Genomic DNA, 14,232 nt, shown 5'->3' on the forward strand with positions numbered 1-14,232 from the left:
GTTTTTGCTACTGGACAGTGGTTCTTAACCCCAACTAAATATCAGAATTGCCTCATAAAACTCCAGATGTACAGGTCACACCCCAGACAAATTTATATTGGAATTTCTTACTATGTGACCTAAACAGTATGCTTTGGAGCTGACAAGTGATCCTAATGCACAGCCAAGGTTAAGAACCATGGCACCAGAGCAGTGGTTCTCAAAGTGTGGTCCCTTAGCCAGCAGCAACAGAAGATAGAAATATGTTAGGAATTCAGTTTCATAGACCCACCCCAGACCTACTATATCTGAAACTTGAGGGTAGGCCTCCCAAATTTGTTATTTTTTATTTTAAAAAGCATTCTTTATTATTTAAATATAACATAATTTTCACATGATCATTTACTTATTGCCAAAATGAATTCAAATATGTAGTTTCTTTTATATTAGAGCAAACTAGGAAATCAAGACACAATTGCCATCATTAAATTTTAATCTTCAGAGAACAGCATCTCCACAAGATTAGTCTAAAGACACTCAGATTCTACAAGTTTTTGAGGTGTTCCATATTTAATTAGTGTAGACACTGCAGTTACTTTCAGTTGTTTCCTGAAGTCATTATTTGGATCTTCCCAATAAGATTTTTCTCCTACTTGGCAGTGGATGAACACACATCCTTCACTAATATGCTTCAGCCCCTCAAACAACTGGTTCCACTTGCATGCAGTTTGGACACCAGCTTTTCCCTTTGGTGTCCTTATTACCCCTAAAGTAATAAGTGAAAATGGTCTTGCCGAGGTGCTACTCCACAGCCTGATTGAACTCCTGGAAGCCCAACATGCTCACCTCCTCATAGAGAGCCATGAGTACTGCATGCTGCTTGGTGCTGGAGGAGTCTCTTGTTTTTTGTTTTTTTTAAATAAAATTTCCTTATTTATTTTTGGAAGTCAAAGAAAAAACATACTGTATTAAGTATGTTCCAAATCCAAAACTCAATTTGAATTTATAAGATTGGAGCACAGTTGGGATCTGGAGAAAGCTCATCAACACTGAAATCAACCTCCTAAATGCATGTACCAAAAGAGTAAGAACTGTTCCCACACTGGCAAATGGAATATCAAGTTCTCATGACACAGCTTTTCTGAGCCTTTGTAGAACAGACGTCACCAAAGGCCCTTTCAGACTGTCAAACATCCTGGAATATAATATTTGCCTCCACCTCTGTACCTTGCTCTCCACTCTCTCACTTAAAACACTAACCTTTCCCATTTGTGCTTTCACCTGAACTGAGTAAATAAGCTTCTAACCACTCTTATCCCCACCCCTCTCTTCTTGGTATCCAAGATGAGAGTAGCAGGCAAAAGGTTAGTTCAAATGTACCCAAGCAAATGAATATACAACCTAAATTGGAGTGACTTACACAGCCACCTTCCCTGTACCCATCTCACCTGCTTCAGCAACACTGCCGCCCTTTGGCCTAATCCCCACAAGCTTTTCCCCTGGAAAATTCCACTATCAAAAACTGAGCATACTCTTTATTGAATGAAGCCCACCTTGATTTTCACAGATAAACTCAGACCTACAGGATGAAGAAAGGCAAACCTTCCAGTCACTACTCAGTCTGCCATGGTGTGAAACAGTTCCCAATGAATAGACCAAAGAGACAGCAGCTTGAGATGAAAGGAATGGGCTCTGTTCTAAACCGAATGACAATATTAACAATTCTTTGCCTTCTATTTCCTGTCCTGAGTTCTCAACGAATTGAGTTCCAAGGAGCAAGATACATGGGAACAGCATGCTCTATTTGAATGAATTAGCATCTGAGGTACTAGAAAGCAAAAGATAAGAAACAGTTTCAAAGTGTGGTAACACTCCTGAAGGATGCTAGGCCCCTCAAACAGTAATCAGCCCACTTCAACTGATTATGATCATCTTGCTTGATTAAAGGCAGTCATAATAGTAACTGAGAATTATTTATTAAGCAAATGCTTAATTAAGCTGAGATTAGTTATTAAGCTGGCACTTGAGCCTTAGGAATAAAAGAAGTGGAAATTTAATAACAAGCTATGGAGGAAGAAAAAGTGTGATTAGAGTCAATTATATCTCCTGTCAGAGAAGAGACCTGATGAATGCACCCATCCTTCCAAAGCCTTTGAAGCATCAATGAAGGGAGAGGGCCTGGAGAGACAGCATGTGCCAGGTACTTGGTTGTTGTCTAGTAACTTGGTTGTTGGAGGGGGAGGGACTATCTCAGGGCTCAGGGGGAGGTCTGCACAGGGATTGCTACTTTCAGAAAGCTGGAGAGGCAGAAGGCTGAGGACTCAAAGAGAGAGAGAGTGAATGATTTTTAATGACATCAAGATCCCAAAGATTGGCAAGCTACCAGTCTGAACTGCCAGTGATGACCAGAATTGTGTTATGGCTCTGAGCCCACAGATCCTCCTCCTCTGAGCCATGAGAATTTGAGCTGGAAAGCCAGCATGCCTTGGTAAGTGGAAGTCAAGCCACATCAAGACATGGAGTCATCTTTCTCATTTGGAGTGATCCTTGCTATTCTGGCCTTCCTTATCATTGCTACTAATGCACTAGTGGCTGTGGCTGTGCTGCTGTCAATCCACAAGAATGATGGTGTTGGTCTATGCTTCACCTTGAATCTAGCTGTGGCTGACACTTTGATCGGCGTGGCTATCTCTGGCCTAGTTGCAGATCAGTTCTCCAGCTCTGCTCAGACCACACAGAAGACCCTGTGCAGCCTTCGGATGGCATTTGTCACTTCTTCTGCAGCTGCCTCTGTTCTCACAGTCATGTTGATTGCCTTTGACAGGTACCTTGCCATTAAGCAGCCCCTCCGCTACTTTCAGATCATGAGTGGGCTTGTGGCTGGGGCCTGCATTGCTGGGCTATGGTTATTGTCTTACCTTGTTGGCTTCCTCCCACTCGGAGTCTCCATATTCCAGCAAACCACCTACCAAGGGCCCTGCACCTTCTTTGCTGTGTTTCATCCAAGGTTTGTGCTGACCCTCTCCTGTGCTGGCTTCTTCCCAGCCATGCTCCTCTTTGTCTTCTTCTACTGTGACATGCTCAAGATTGCCTCCATGCATAGACAGCAGATTCAAAAGATGGAGCATGCAGGAGCTTTGGCAGGAGCTTACCGGCCCCCGCGGTATGCAAGTGACTTCAAGGCTGTCCGCACTGTGTCTGTTCTCATCGGGAGCTTCACTCTGTCCTGGTCCCCCTTTCTTGTCACAAGCATTGTGCAGGTTGCCTGCCAGGAGTGCTACCTCTACAAAGTGCTGGAACAGTACCTGTGGCTGCTCGGTGTAGGCAACTCCCTGCTCAACCCACTCATCTACGCCTATTGGCAGAAGGAGGTGCGGCTGCAGCTCTACCACATGGCCCTGGGAGTGAAGAAGGGGCTCACCTCACTCCTCCGCCTTCTCACAACCAGGAATGGTGGTTCAGAGAGGCCCAGGGAAAATTCCTGTCACATCATCACTGTCTCCAACTCAGAGCTTGATGGCTAAGATGGTAAGGAAGGAGAAGTTTCAAAGTGCCCTTCCTCTCCTGATTCTGGACCCCAGCTAAGAGATCACGTGGAGCTAAGGGAATGATAAAAGTTGCCTCAGATGACTGACCACCCCACCTTCTACATCCCTTCACCCCCCAGAATGAGAGGCAACTGGGAAAGGGTCCTGATTTTCTTCTATAACCAGTTTTTCCATCTGCAAATCTCCATTTCTCCCTGTCCTTCTTTTGAAACAGGCCTGTCTCCTGTATAGTATACTTATTTAAAGCAAGAAATGTACTGCTACAAAGCTATTTGTATAACAAATCTTATTTTTGAACATACCAGAGCAATACTGTCCAACAGAAATATAATGCAAGCCACATAACAGTTTTTAATGTTCTAGTAGCCATGTTAAAAAGGAAACTGGCATAATTAATGTTAATGTTCTTTAACATCTCAAGCTTTAATTTTTAATTGTTACTCTAATTGTACATGTTTATGGAGTAGAGTGTGATATTTCAATACACGTTTATATGTAATGATCAAATCAGAGTAATTAACATTTCCATCTCCTTAAACATTTTTGTTAATGTTTTATTTAATGCAGTATATCCAAAGTATTATCACTTCAACATGTAATCAATATTAAAAATTACTACTTTTTTCACACTAAGTCTTTGAAATCTAATGTGTATTTTACTCTTACAGATCATCTGAATTCAAACTAATCATACTTCAAATGCTTAACAGCTCTATGTGGCTAATGGCTCCCATACTAGACAGCACAGAACTACAGAAATAAGGGGTTTTTTTTTAGTTGGTAAGTGAGGAGTTCTTGTACCTCCTGCCTTCTTTAATATAAATCAGGGATTTTACATAGTGAGTTTGCATAAAACATAGAAACTTGAATTAGAGTCTAAAGCTTGTCTTTCCCCACACTTCATGGAGTTCACATTGTATTATTTGGGAAACAACCTATTTTGTGATTATTTCTGCTACTATGTCACCCAATCCACCACCACCTTAACTCTCTGGTGCTCCTTTCCCCCAGTTGTCTCATATATAACTTATAGATACTTACTGATAACAATGCTCAAACACAAATTCTGAGACACTGGAAAGGAAAAGAGGGAAAAGAGGTAGATACCAAGGCAGACACAGCCAAGCTTTCCAGCCTGGACCCACTTTGACCCCCAGAGATACACTTTCATCCAGTTACTCCCAAAGTTTCATTTTCCTAAGAAACTCAGTCACACAAGAAGATGCCACCAAAATGGTAGAGGAGGCCAGCTGAGGAGCAGGTACCTCATTCTTTTTTCTGTGGGGTTTAAAAATGACAATTGGCAGCTGGGAATTTTGCTCAGGCTACCTCTGGGAAGCAGTGGCTGGAAAATTTAAGGACAGAATGAGGAGAAACCCAGAAACCACACTCTGCCTTCCTAAGTTCCCTGTAATTCATTCCTCAACCTCCTGGTCTCCACAGTGGATTCTTAGAAAGTTTAGTTCACAAGGCCTTAAACTGAATTATCTCCTCAGAAAGTTAGTGAGTTGAGAACAAAAGAGGGCAACAAGAAACTAAAATGATGTAGACTAATATATTTGGGATTTGGTGTTGAAGCAACCCTGGAAGGTTAATCCTCCAATATCTCTAAAATGATAACCTAATGTGCTAATTTCAAGAGGCCCTTGAAATTTTTCATTAAATACTCGAATTATGATATTCAGAAACTGTATAGAACCTAGCCATCATTCTCTCAAAAAGATGTCACCACATCATGATGCTTAGCACTTGGGTTTTCTTAATTCCCCTCTAATTTTAGATAAACTCCCAGCTTTCTTTCATCAGCCATTCAGAGGAAAATACTCAAGACTCTGAGTTTCTGTACTCTTGAAATTTCCACACTCCTTAACTTCACTATCTAATGGTGGGTTTCTTACACATTAGTCCTCCTTTGGTAAATTCTTTTGCAGTTGTTCTGTTTACCACTCTAGCCCAGAGGAGAACATGCTTGCTCTCACCAAAAAAGCTTTATGCTCCTACAACTGAAGATTTTGGCTCTTGAGTAGATGATGGAACCCAATATCCCTTGAAGTGCTGAGCATCCAGCAAATAACAGTTTTGCTAACACACTCTTGGATTGGTTTATGAGTTATTGGAAACTAGACAGAAATACAAATAATGACTGGATTTGGGACAAAATTGAAAGCAAGTTCAAACCAATGCCCTCCTTATTGGTGGTTCAAAGTTTAGTTCCTGGCCTTGCTGTAAAGGCTAGATCTTGCTAATATAACACAAGCAAAGCTGAGTGTAATTTACTTAATTAGCCTGATTTAAGCATTCCACATTGTAAATATATATCAAAACATCATATTGTACCCCATGAATATGTACAATTGTTATCTGTCAATTAAAATAAAATTTTAAAGATTTCTCTAAAGCTACAGGAGAATAGCAGAAACACAAGGTTAGGTGATCAATACTAGATTCAATCCAAATAACAAAATTCTGCTCTCCCTGAGGGTCAGTATGTGCAAGAGAAAAATCACAGGCTTTGAAGTCCAACAGACAAATGTTCAAATCATGATTCAGTTGTTTAAATTCTCAGAACTAGATTCCTCAACTGATAATTGGGTAATAATGCCTACCTTATGTTGTTATAGTGAGGATTAACTTAGATAATATGTGTGAATTGCCTAGTAAATTATAGCACATTGTCAGTGCTCAGAAAAACATTAGCCCTTTCTTTTTCCTTAAAATCCTAAACAATAAGTGTACAAGTATGTAATATTTTACCCATTTTCCTATAGTTGTGTTTAATTTAGGGTATTTCCAATTTTTCATTGTTATAATATCACTAAAAACACTCTGTGTATAAATCCGACATGTCTCTCTTTGATTCTCTAAGGATAAGTTTTCCAAAGCAGTATTACTAGATCAAGGAGCATTTATGTTTCCCTGGGAGATCTGCTAAGAGGAGTCATAAGTGAACCATAAATGAACAGACCACATTGATATGAGTATCAAAGAAATAAGGCACATGAATTCCTGAAAGCATAAACCATACCAAGGGAGTTAACTTTTGTTGTTCCTGTTGTTGTTGTTGTTGTTAACAAAAGGAAACCTTTTGATATGTTCCACCACTAGGATTAATCTTCCTCCTGCAAATTCAGAAGTCTGGACTGATAGAGCACAGTAGTTTAAGAAAGCATCTCAGGGTGCAACTCCATCATCAATAGCACAGTGTGATATTTCAGTGTTTTGACTCTTAAATTTTTCTCAGGCAGTTACTTTGTGCAATACCATATAATGCTAAGAGGGCATGGGAATAAAACATTTATACAAGGGCCAGGATATAGTTCTTGATGCAACTGAAGCCTTAAAGCCATAGTCTCTCAGTTTGCTCACAGGGAAAGATGTGCTCTCACCTAATGGATAACCATGGCTGGGTAAAGTACATGAGAGCTTAACATGCTACTACCCAGCCATATGTTCACTGGATTTACAAGCTGTTAGGACCATAATCAGCCACTGGGCTCAAAGAGCCCTCTCATGAGGAATCCTAGAAACGACCGATGCAGCTGCTAAGAGTCTAAGACTCTGTTTTAATGCACAAAGCAGTTCCTGTTTTTTTTTTTTTTTCAAAACCCCTTTTACAGCACAGGGCAGGCAGGATTTATTTGCTCCTCAGCACTGGAGGGACTAAGAGCATGTGGGGCCAAGAGACTGATGAGGTCTCTGCATCTGTTTAGGTTTGTTCTTATTGGTATATGTTGTCCAACAATCCCATGATTTAATCTTATTTCTCATTTATCATAATAGATCCATATCAGTTCCAGCTCTGTCTCAATTGTGTTGACATTAGGGCACTAAAAGCTGATTAACACAAAAAGATAACATAGTCATTGGTCCAATAAAATGCCATGCTATCTTACAAAACTGTTCAATGTGATTTTATCACCTGTAGTATTTTTGCAAATTTGTTCATTGAGGCATTCAACAACTATAAAAACATTTCCTATAGAAAAGCAAATGGATGTCATATCATCTCAGAGGTAGTTAAAAAAAGACAGAGTAACCAATAAATTATAGCTGAATGGCCACAAGTTAATTTCAAATATAAAAACCAGACTCAGACTCATAATTCAATCATTTCTTTTATTTATTTTTTTTTTGTACTTGTAGTTGGACACAATATCTTTAATTAATTAATTAAAAAAATTTTTATGTGATGCTGAGGATTGAACCCAGGGCCTTGCACATGTGAGGTGAGCAATCTACTGCTGAGCCATAACCCCAGCTCCTAATTCAAGCATTTCTTATCCAAAATCCTAACCACTACTTTAAGATTTCCAGGTCCCTTAGTAATCTTAATATAATAATGTGTTGTTTTTTTTAATATTTATTTTTTAGTTATAGGTGGACATAATATCTTTATCTTTATGTGGTGCTGAGGTTTGAACCTAGTGCCTCATGTGTGCTAGCCAAGCACTCTACCACTGAGCCACAACCCCAGCCTGTGTTGCTTTTTTTTTTTTTAAACAGGAAAGGGAAGAATGCATGAAAAGTGTTTAAATGGGTAAGCACAGCTAAGACATTGTAAATAAAGAGAGGACAAATATCCTTTACAGTGAAAATTTAGAAATTAAGATTATTGTGGAATTGCCATTCTAACTAAGAAGACATGAAAATATGGGGGGGAGGCAATTTTATTACTTTAACTTACATATAATATCTGAGGACTAGGCTTTTTAAAAATTCCATTAAATGATATACTTTAGTAAATAAAGAATTATTTATAATCAGGCTGGGCACAGTGGCACACACCTTTAATCCCAGTGGCTTGGGAGGCTGAGACAGGAATTTCACAAGTTCAAAGCCAGCCTCAACAACTTTATGAGGCCCTAGGCCTTAGTGACACCCTGTCTCAAAAATAAAAACACAAAAAGGGATAGGGATGTAGCTCAGTGATAAAGTACCCCTGGGTTAAATCTCTAGTACCAAATATATATACATTATTTACAATCAGGTTCTTAGTAGCTTAATCACTTGTCCTGTAAAATTATTTGTAAGCATAACAAAATACAAAATACAGACAGCAAGTAGTCTAGCCCAATGTCCAAATAACTAAATTTCAAACTAGTGTTTGAATTCTAAGTTCAATAATTCTAGTTTGAATTATAAATTCAATAATTCTAAGTTCTTCAACAAATGGTCTAATATACAACAGAAACAAGTTCATTTTGCTTTGCTGTGCCATCTGTGAGAGCAAGAACCTTCTTTCTGAACCCCACTATGCTACCCTTGGTGAACTGTGCTCGCATAGACAGGAGGAAGAAGGGTGGGGTAGAAGGGTGCTATAAAGATAGGAGAATTAATGAAATCAATACTTTTTAGTGCTCAACTGCCATAAATTCTTCACTCTAGACAAGGTTAAGTCAGTACACCTCTATAATAACTACAGGCATGGGTTCATGAGCCAGATTACCTGGGTTAGTATGCTGGCTCTGCCACTTTCTAGGGGCAAATCATTTCCACCTTTCTGAGCCTCATCATCTCATCTGAAAAATGAGAACAGTACTTTTCTAAAGGGATAGTTATAAGGATTTGGACAGTTTTATAAATAATACAATTAAAACAGTACCTGGCAAATAAAAAGTCATGTGAATATTAGGGTTTTTTTTTTCCCCCTTGAAATAGGGTCTCACTATATTGCCCAGACTGGCCTCCAACCCCGGGGGCTCAAGCAATCTTCCTGCTTCTGCCTCCTCCTGAACAGCTGGGACTATAGGTATACACCACTCTTCCTGGCTTAGTTATTATTTTCTGAGTCATCTTATGCTCCAGCCACTCAAAACATTGGGGGAGCAGGGGGTGAAGATTTTTTCAACTTGTAACCTACATATTTTGATCATCATTTCAGCCCTTTAAATATATCTTTTTTTTTTAAAGAGAGAGTGAGAGAGGAGAGAGAGGAGAGAGAGAGAGAATTTTTAATATTTATTTTTTAGTTCTCGGCGGACACAACATCTTTGTTGGTATGTGGTGCCGAGGATCGAACCCGGGCGCACGCATGCCAGGCGAGCGCGCTACCGCTTGAGCCACATCCCCAGCCCCTTTAAATATATCTTGCTGGGGTACAGGATGTGAGTTGTGAGAATAAAGGATTACTTCAAGGTCTGAGCCACTAAAAGGGTTTTTGTATGGGGCAAGTCAAGAATTTTGTTTTGTACCTGTTAAGTCTGTAGTTCCTGTCAGACGCTAACAGAGATATGGAGTAAGCAATGGAATGGAGAATACAGGGAGAGGCATGGGCTGGGGATGGACACTTGGAAGTCATTAGCACAGAGACAATACTTAAAGCCAAGACGATACTGCCCTTCAAGTGGCTCAGGCTTGAAGTAAACTTTATCATATAATATTCTATCTAGTAATTCAAATTTTAATTCAGTTTAAATCCCATAGTATTTGCTGAACCTTTATATTTTAATGCATTTTATCTGATTCTTTGGCTACAGATCAATTCATTTATTCATTTGACAAACATTTACTGAGTGTATATAACTGTTCTGGGTACTGAAAATTCAGCAGTCAACAAAACTGACATAATCTCTCTCCTTATGAAGTTTACAGACTGATGTTAATCAAATAATCACACAAATGCAATATAAATTGTGATCCGATATAAAAATTATAGTGTGAAAAATTATTTAGATTGGGTAGATAAATTCACTGCAAGATTTCTTTTTTATAACACCTTTATATCTATCTATTTATTTATTTATTTTTATGTGGCGCTGAGGATTGAACCCAATGCCTCACATGTGCTAGGCAAGCACTCTATCACTGAGCCACAATCCCAGCCCTTTCACACTGTTTTCATCAGCAAGTGACAGAAACCTAGAGCTCAGCCCCTGGAAGGTTTCTCTTAAGGAAGAACATTTAAGTTAATGTGAATGAGAGTCATTTCTAACAATATGAACACTTTTTTTTTTCAGCCAATGTGAAAAAAATTACCTTCTTTCTGCTTATCTGGGGTTGAGTTGGTTATCTAACAGATGTAGTAAGTGTTTAAAAATAAATATAAACAGCAAATGCCTATAATCCCAATGGCTCAGCTCATGAAGCTGAGTCAGGAGGATCGCAAGTTCAAAACCAGCATCAGCAACTTAGTGAGGCCCTAAGCAACTTAGCAAGACCCTGTCTCTAAATAAAATATTTAAAAAGGGCTGGGGAAGTAGTTAAGTGCCCCAGGTTTAATCCCCAGTACCAAAAAAAAAAAAAAAAAAAAAAAAAAACACAGCCAGGTACTGCAGCACACACCTGTAATCCAGTGACTGGGAAGGCTGAGGCAGAAGAATCAAAAGTTTGAGGCCAGCCTCAGTAAGTTAGCCAGAACTTGTCTCAAAATAAAAAATAAAAGGGCAACTAAAAAGGGCTGAGATGTAGCTCAGTGGTAAAATGCCTCTGGGTTCAATTCCCAGTATCAAAAATAAAAATAAATAAACAAGATGCTACCATTCATCTCCTAGAAGGGCTATAACCCAAAAAAATGACAACACTGAAGGCTAGGAAGGAGGTAGATCCACAGGAATTCCTGTTCACTGCTGCTGGGAATACAAAATTATATAGCCACTTTGGAAGACAGTTTGGCAGTTTCTTATAAAACAAACACACTTTTATCATAACATCCACCAATTGTGCTCCTTGGTATTTACCTAAGTGACCTGAAAACTTATATCCACACAAAAACACGTACACAAAAGATTAGAGCATCTTTATTCATAATTGCCAGAACTTGGAAACAACCATGATGTCCTTCTGTAGATGAACACATAAATATGTCATGGTATATACAGACAATGGAATATTATTCAGCACCAAAAAGAAATGAGCTATCAAAACATGAAAAGACATGGAGGAAAATTAAATACATATTACTTAGTGAAAGAAGCCAGTTTGAAAAAGGCACAATATGATTCCAACTATATGACACTTTGGAAAAGATAAAACCATTAAGACAATAAAAATATTCAGTGGCTGCCAGGGGCTAGGAAGGAGGGAAGCATGAAGAGGAGAGACAGAGGATTTTGACAGCAGTTAAATCATTCTATATGATTTTCTAATTGTAGAAACATGTTAAACATTTGTCAAAATGTATAATGCCTCATCAACACGGTAAGATCTAATCTTCATTTGACTCAACTCAAATGTCACCTCGATTATGAACCTGTGGCAAATCCCCTGTGGCTGTTTCTCTTCCGTGCTCCTATAGAACTTTGTTCATCACTCATATGGTACTCAGAATTTATTGTAATTACTTATTTACACATCTGTTCTCCCACCATAATGTGAGCTTAAAAACCACAGGGCTGGGGCTGGAGCTCGGTGGTAGAATGCTTGCCTAGCATGTGTGAGGCACTGGGTTCGATCCCCAGCACCACATTAAAATGAAACAAATAAAATAAAGGCATGCTGTCGGTCTACAACTACAAAGATTAAAAAAAAAAGAATGAACAATAAAAATGAAGACCTATACTATTCATTCCACCAATGTTTGAGTGACTGCACTATGCCAGGCAATGTTGTATTACAAGACAGTAGCCAGAACTTTTTCCCTTTTAATGCCTCTTTTAGCATTTTATCTGTAGGAACTTCCAAATGAGCCACTTGCTTCCTCATTCATGATTAGGAAATAGCTACTTGCCTGGTGTTTAGCAGTGAGTGGCATTATGACAATGAATAGCAGTGGGAAAGCACAAAACACTTATTCTATTCCCATAAATGTGTGCTTTAAGAGTGCAGTCTCTTGGGGCTGGGGTAGTGGCTTAGCGGTAGAGCGCTCATCTTGCACATGCGAGACCCTGGGTTTGATCCTCAGCACCACATAAAAATATGTGAGTAAAATAAAGGTATTGTGTCCAACTACAACTAAAAAATAAATATTAAAAAAAGAGTACAGTCTCAATTTCATATTCATCTTCTTTTTATCACTTTCTGGAGAATGTAACTTAAAGAGTTGGCATAAAGGGGGCTTGCCTCACATATGTGAGGCACTGGGTTCAATCCTCAGCACCACATAAAAATAAATAAAGATATAAAAAAAGAGTTGGCATAAAATAGTATAGAAAATACTAAATAAAGACAAAGTCAAAGTGATTTTGCCAATAAATACTTTAATGAGAACCAAGGTCTATAACATTCATAGCAGTAACCGTCTTGGCCTATGCCTTCTGCTCTAGCCCAAACCTGGGGCTAAGCAACTACATTTAACCAACATTTGAAAAGAAGGCCATTTTTAATGTCACCCATCAGTATCCATCTTCACAGAAGATACCAATCTGGGGCCAGAGTCTCAATGTTAACACTCCTCTCAGGGAAAAGTTAACATGATAATACAAACACATAAACAACTTTGAACCATCCTTTTTTTCTTCCATCAGGAGGCCTTTGGGAGACCATTGGTTCAGTAAACACAACTTTGTCAAAATACATTATAACACGAAAAAGGAAAAAGAAAAAGAATAGAAAGGCTGGCAAAGCCAGGCTCACACATATTCAGTTCTTAGATTTGAAGCCTCTTGAGTTGCTCATATGTAATAAAAAACTGAGGAATAAGTCATGGAAGATCTCTCAGTTGATAATGAAAGCCAAATCCAGTTTTAAAATTGTGCATTGCATTCTCTTAAATTAAGGTACTTAGTCTGTGCTATTCTAAGATGCATTGGCTTAACAGTCTTTTTTAAAACAATACCTGTCAAATAAAAAATGTACTGAGTTCCTACCATGTGCCCACTATGATTGCTGGCATTTAGGAATTAAACAGATTAAAATCCTAATATACTTAGGGACAAAGAGAACATACACAATACCCAAGAACATCAAGGACAATTTATAATTTCATGCTAGAATAATTGTTATACACATTAGGTGATTACAGGAATTTCAAAGAGTTCAGGAAAGAGATAATATCTCTGTCAGCCTACAGACCCCATAGGGAGGGAATTACTTTTCAACCCTGTGGTGCTCATGACTATTCACAAAGCACCACACACAGTGCCCAATACATGGCTCTGCACAGCTAAAGGAGGGCAATTCACCCACAAGGAAATTTCTTGTGGATTTCTTCACTCTATGAATGTTTTCTGTCCTGTTATTATTTCCCAGCTATTTTAGTCCTATAGTTAGGAGTAGGAAACCCAGACCACTTCAGCATGAACTTTCCTGTGGGCATCTCCCATCAGGGCCTCTAAAAACTTCATAGCCCCTTCCAGATTGGCTGTGTTTGTAGTCATTTTGATTTGAATAGGAAAACAAGAAAGTTTGGTAGATATTTCCAACCCCTTTTAGTTTGTATTAGCCTCCAATTAAAAGCTATTTCTCTATATTTAGTTCCTATATTTAGTTCTCTATATTTAGTTCCTATATTTTGTTCTCTATATTTAGTTTCAATAGTCTTCATTAGGATGCTTGAGTTTCTTATTTACTTTCATAATCAAATTTTCCTTCCCATAGCCTAGAATTATCTGGGATCTTGAAATACCTGCTTTCTCATGTTCGAAAAGGATACAATGATGTTCCATGGTCCAAGTCGAAGCCAGTTTGGCCAAAATCCTTTATAGAGGGCAAAAAAGCCTTCATGTTTCCACATCTGAAGGAAAGATATAACAAAAAACAGTAAATTCCCTTTCTCTTTACATGTGACAATCATTTTCCATCCCCACCCCAGCAACTTAAGGCTCTATGA

At 38.6% G+C, this 14,232-nt stretch overlaps 2 protein-coding genes and 1 pseudogene across 5 annotated transcripts in view; 1 reads left to right on the forward strand and 2 right to left on the reverse strand.

The window, feature by feature from the left end:
* Positions 1-470: 470 nt before the first annotated feature.
* LOC113175844 (thioredoxin domain-containing protein 17 pseudogene) lies at positions 471-843 on the reverse strand (annotated as a pseudogene).
* Positions 844-2,495: 1,652 nt separating this feature from the next.
* On the forward strand, positions 2,496-3,503 carry Gpr119 (G protein-coupled receptor 119). The gene has a single exon (XM_026380194.2). The coding sequence runs from the start codon at positions 2,496-2,498 to the stop codon at positions 3,501-3,503; it is 1,008 nt and encodes a 335-aa protein (XP_026235979.2).
* A 9,157-nt stretch (positions 3,504-12,660) lies between these two features.
* The window catches only part of Slc25a14 (solute carrier family 25 member 14), a 34,775-nt gene continuing 33,203 nt past the window's right edge, over positions 12,661-14,232 (reverse strand). For all 4 annotated transcript variants that reach the window (XM_026380188.2, XM_026380191.2, XM_026380189.2 and 1 more), the window contains 2 exons: positions 14,056-14,136; positions 12,661-13,092 (listed from right to left, as the gene is read on the reverse strand). In XM_026380188.2, the coding sequence (XP_026235973.1) occupies positions 13,051-13,092; positions 14,056-14,136 (123 nt within the window). In that variant the 3' untranslated portion in view covers positions 12,661-13,050. The remainder of the gene's footprint in view (positions 13,093-14,055; positions 14,137-14,232) is intronic.

Source organism: Urocitellus parryii, chromosome X, assembly GCF_045843805.1.
Source record: "Urocitellus parryii isolate mUroPar1 chromosome X, mUroPar1.hap1, whole genome shotgun sequence".
NCBI classification, from domain to species: Eukaryota; Metazoa; Chordata; class Mammalia; order Rodentia; family Sciuridae; genus Urocitellus; species Urocitellus parryii.

Excerpts from the sequence above, each read along its gene's own strand:
- Gpr119 (XM_026380194.2), top strand. The coding sequence starts at position 2,496 with ATGGAGTCATCTTTCTCATTTGGAGTGATCCTTGCTATTCTGGCCTTC.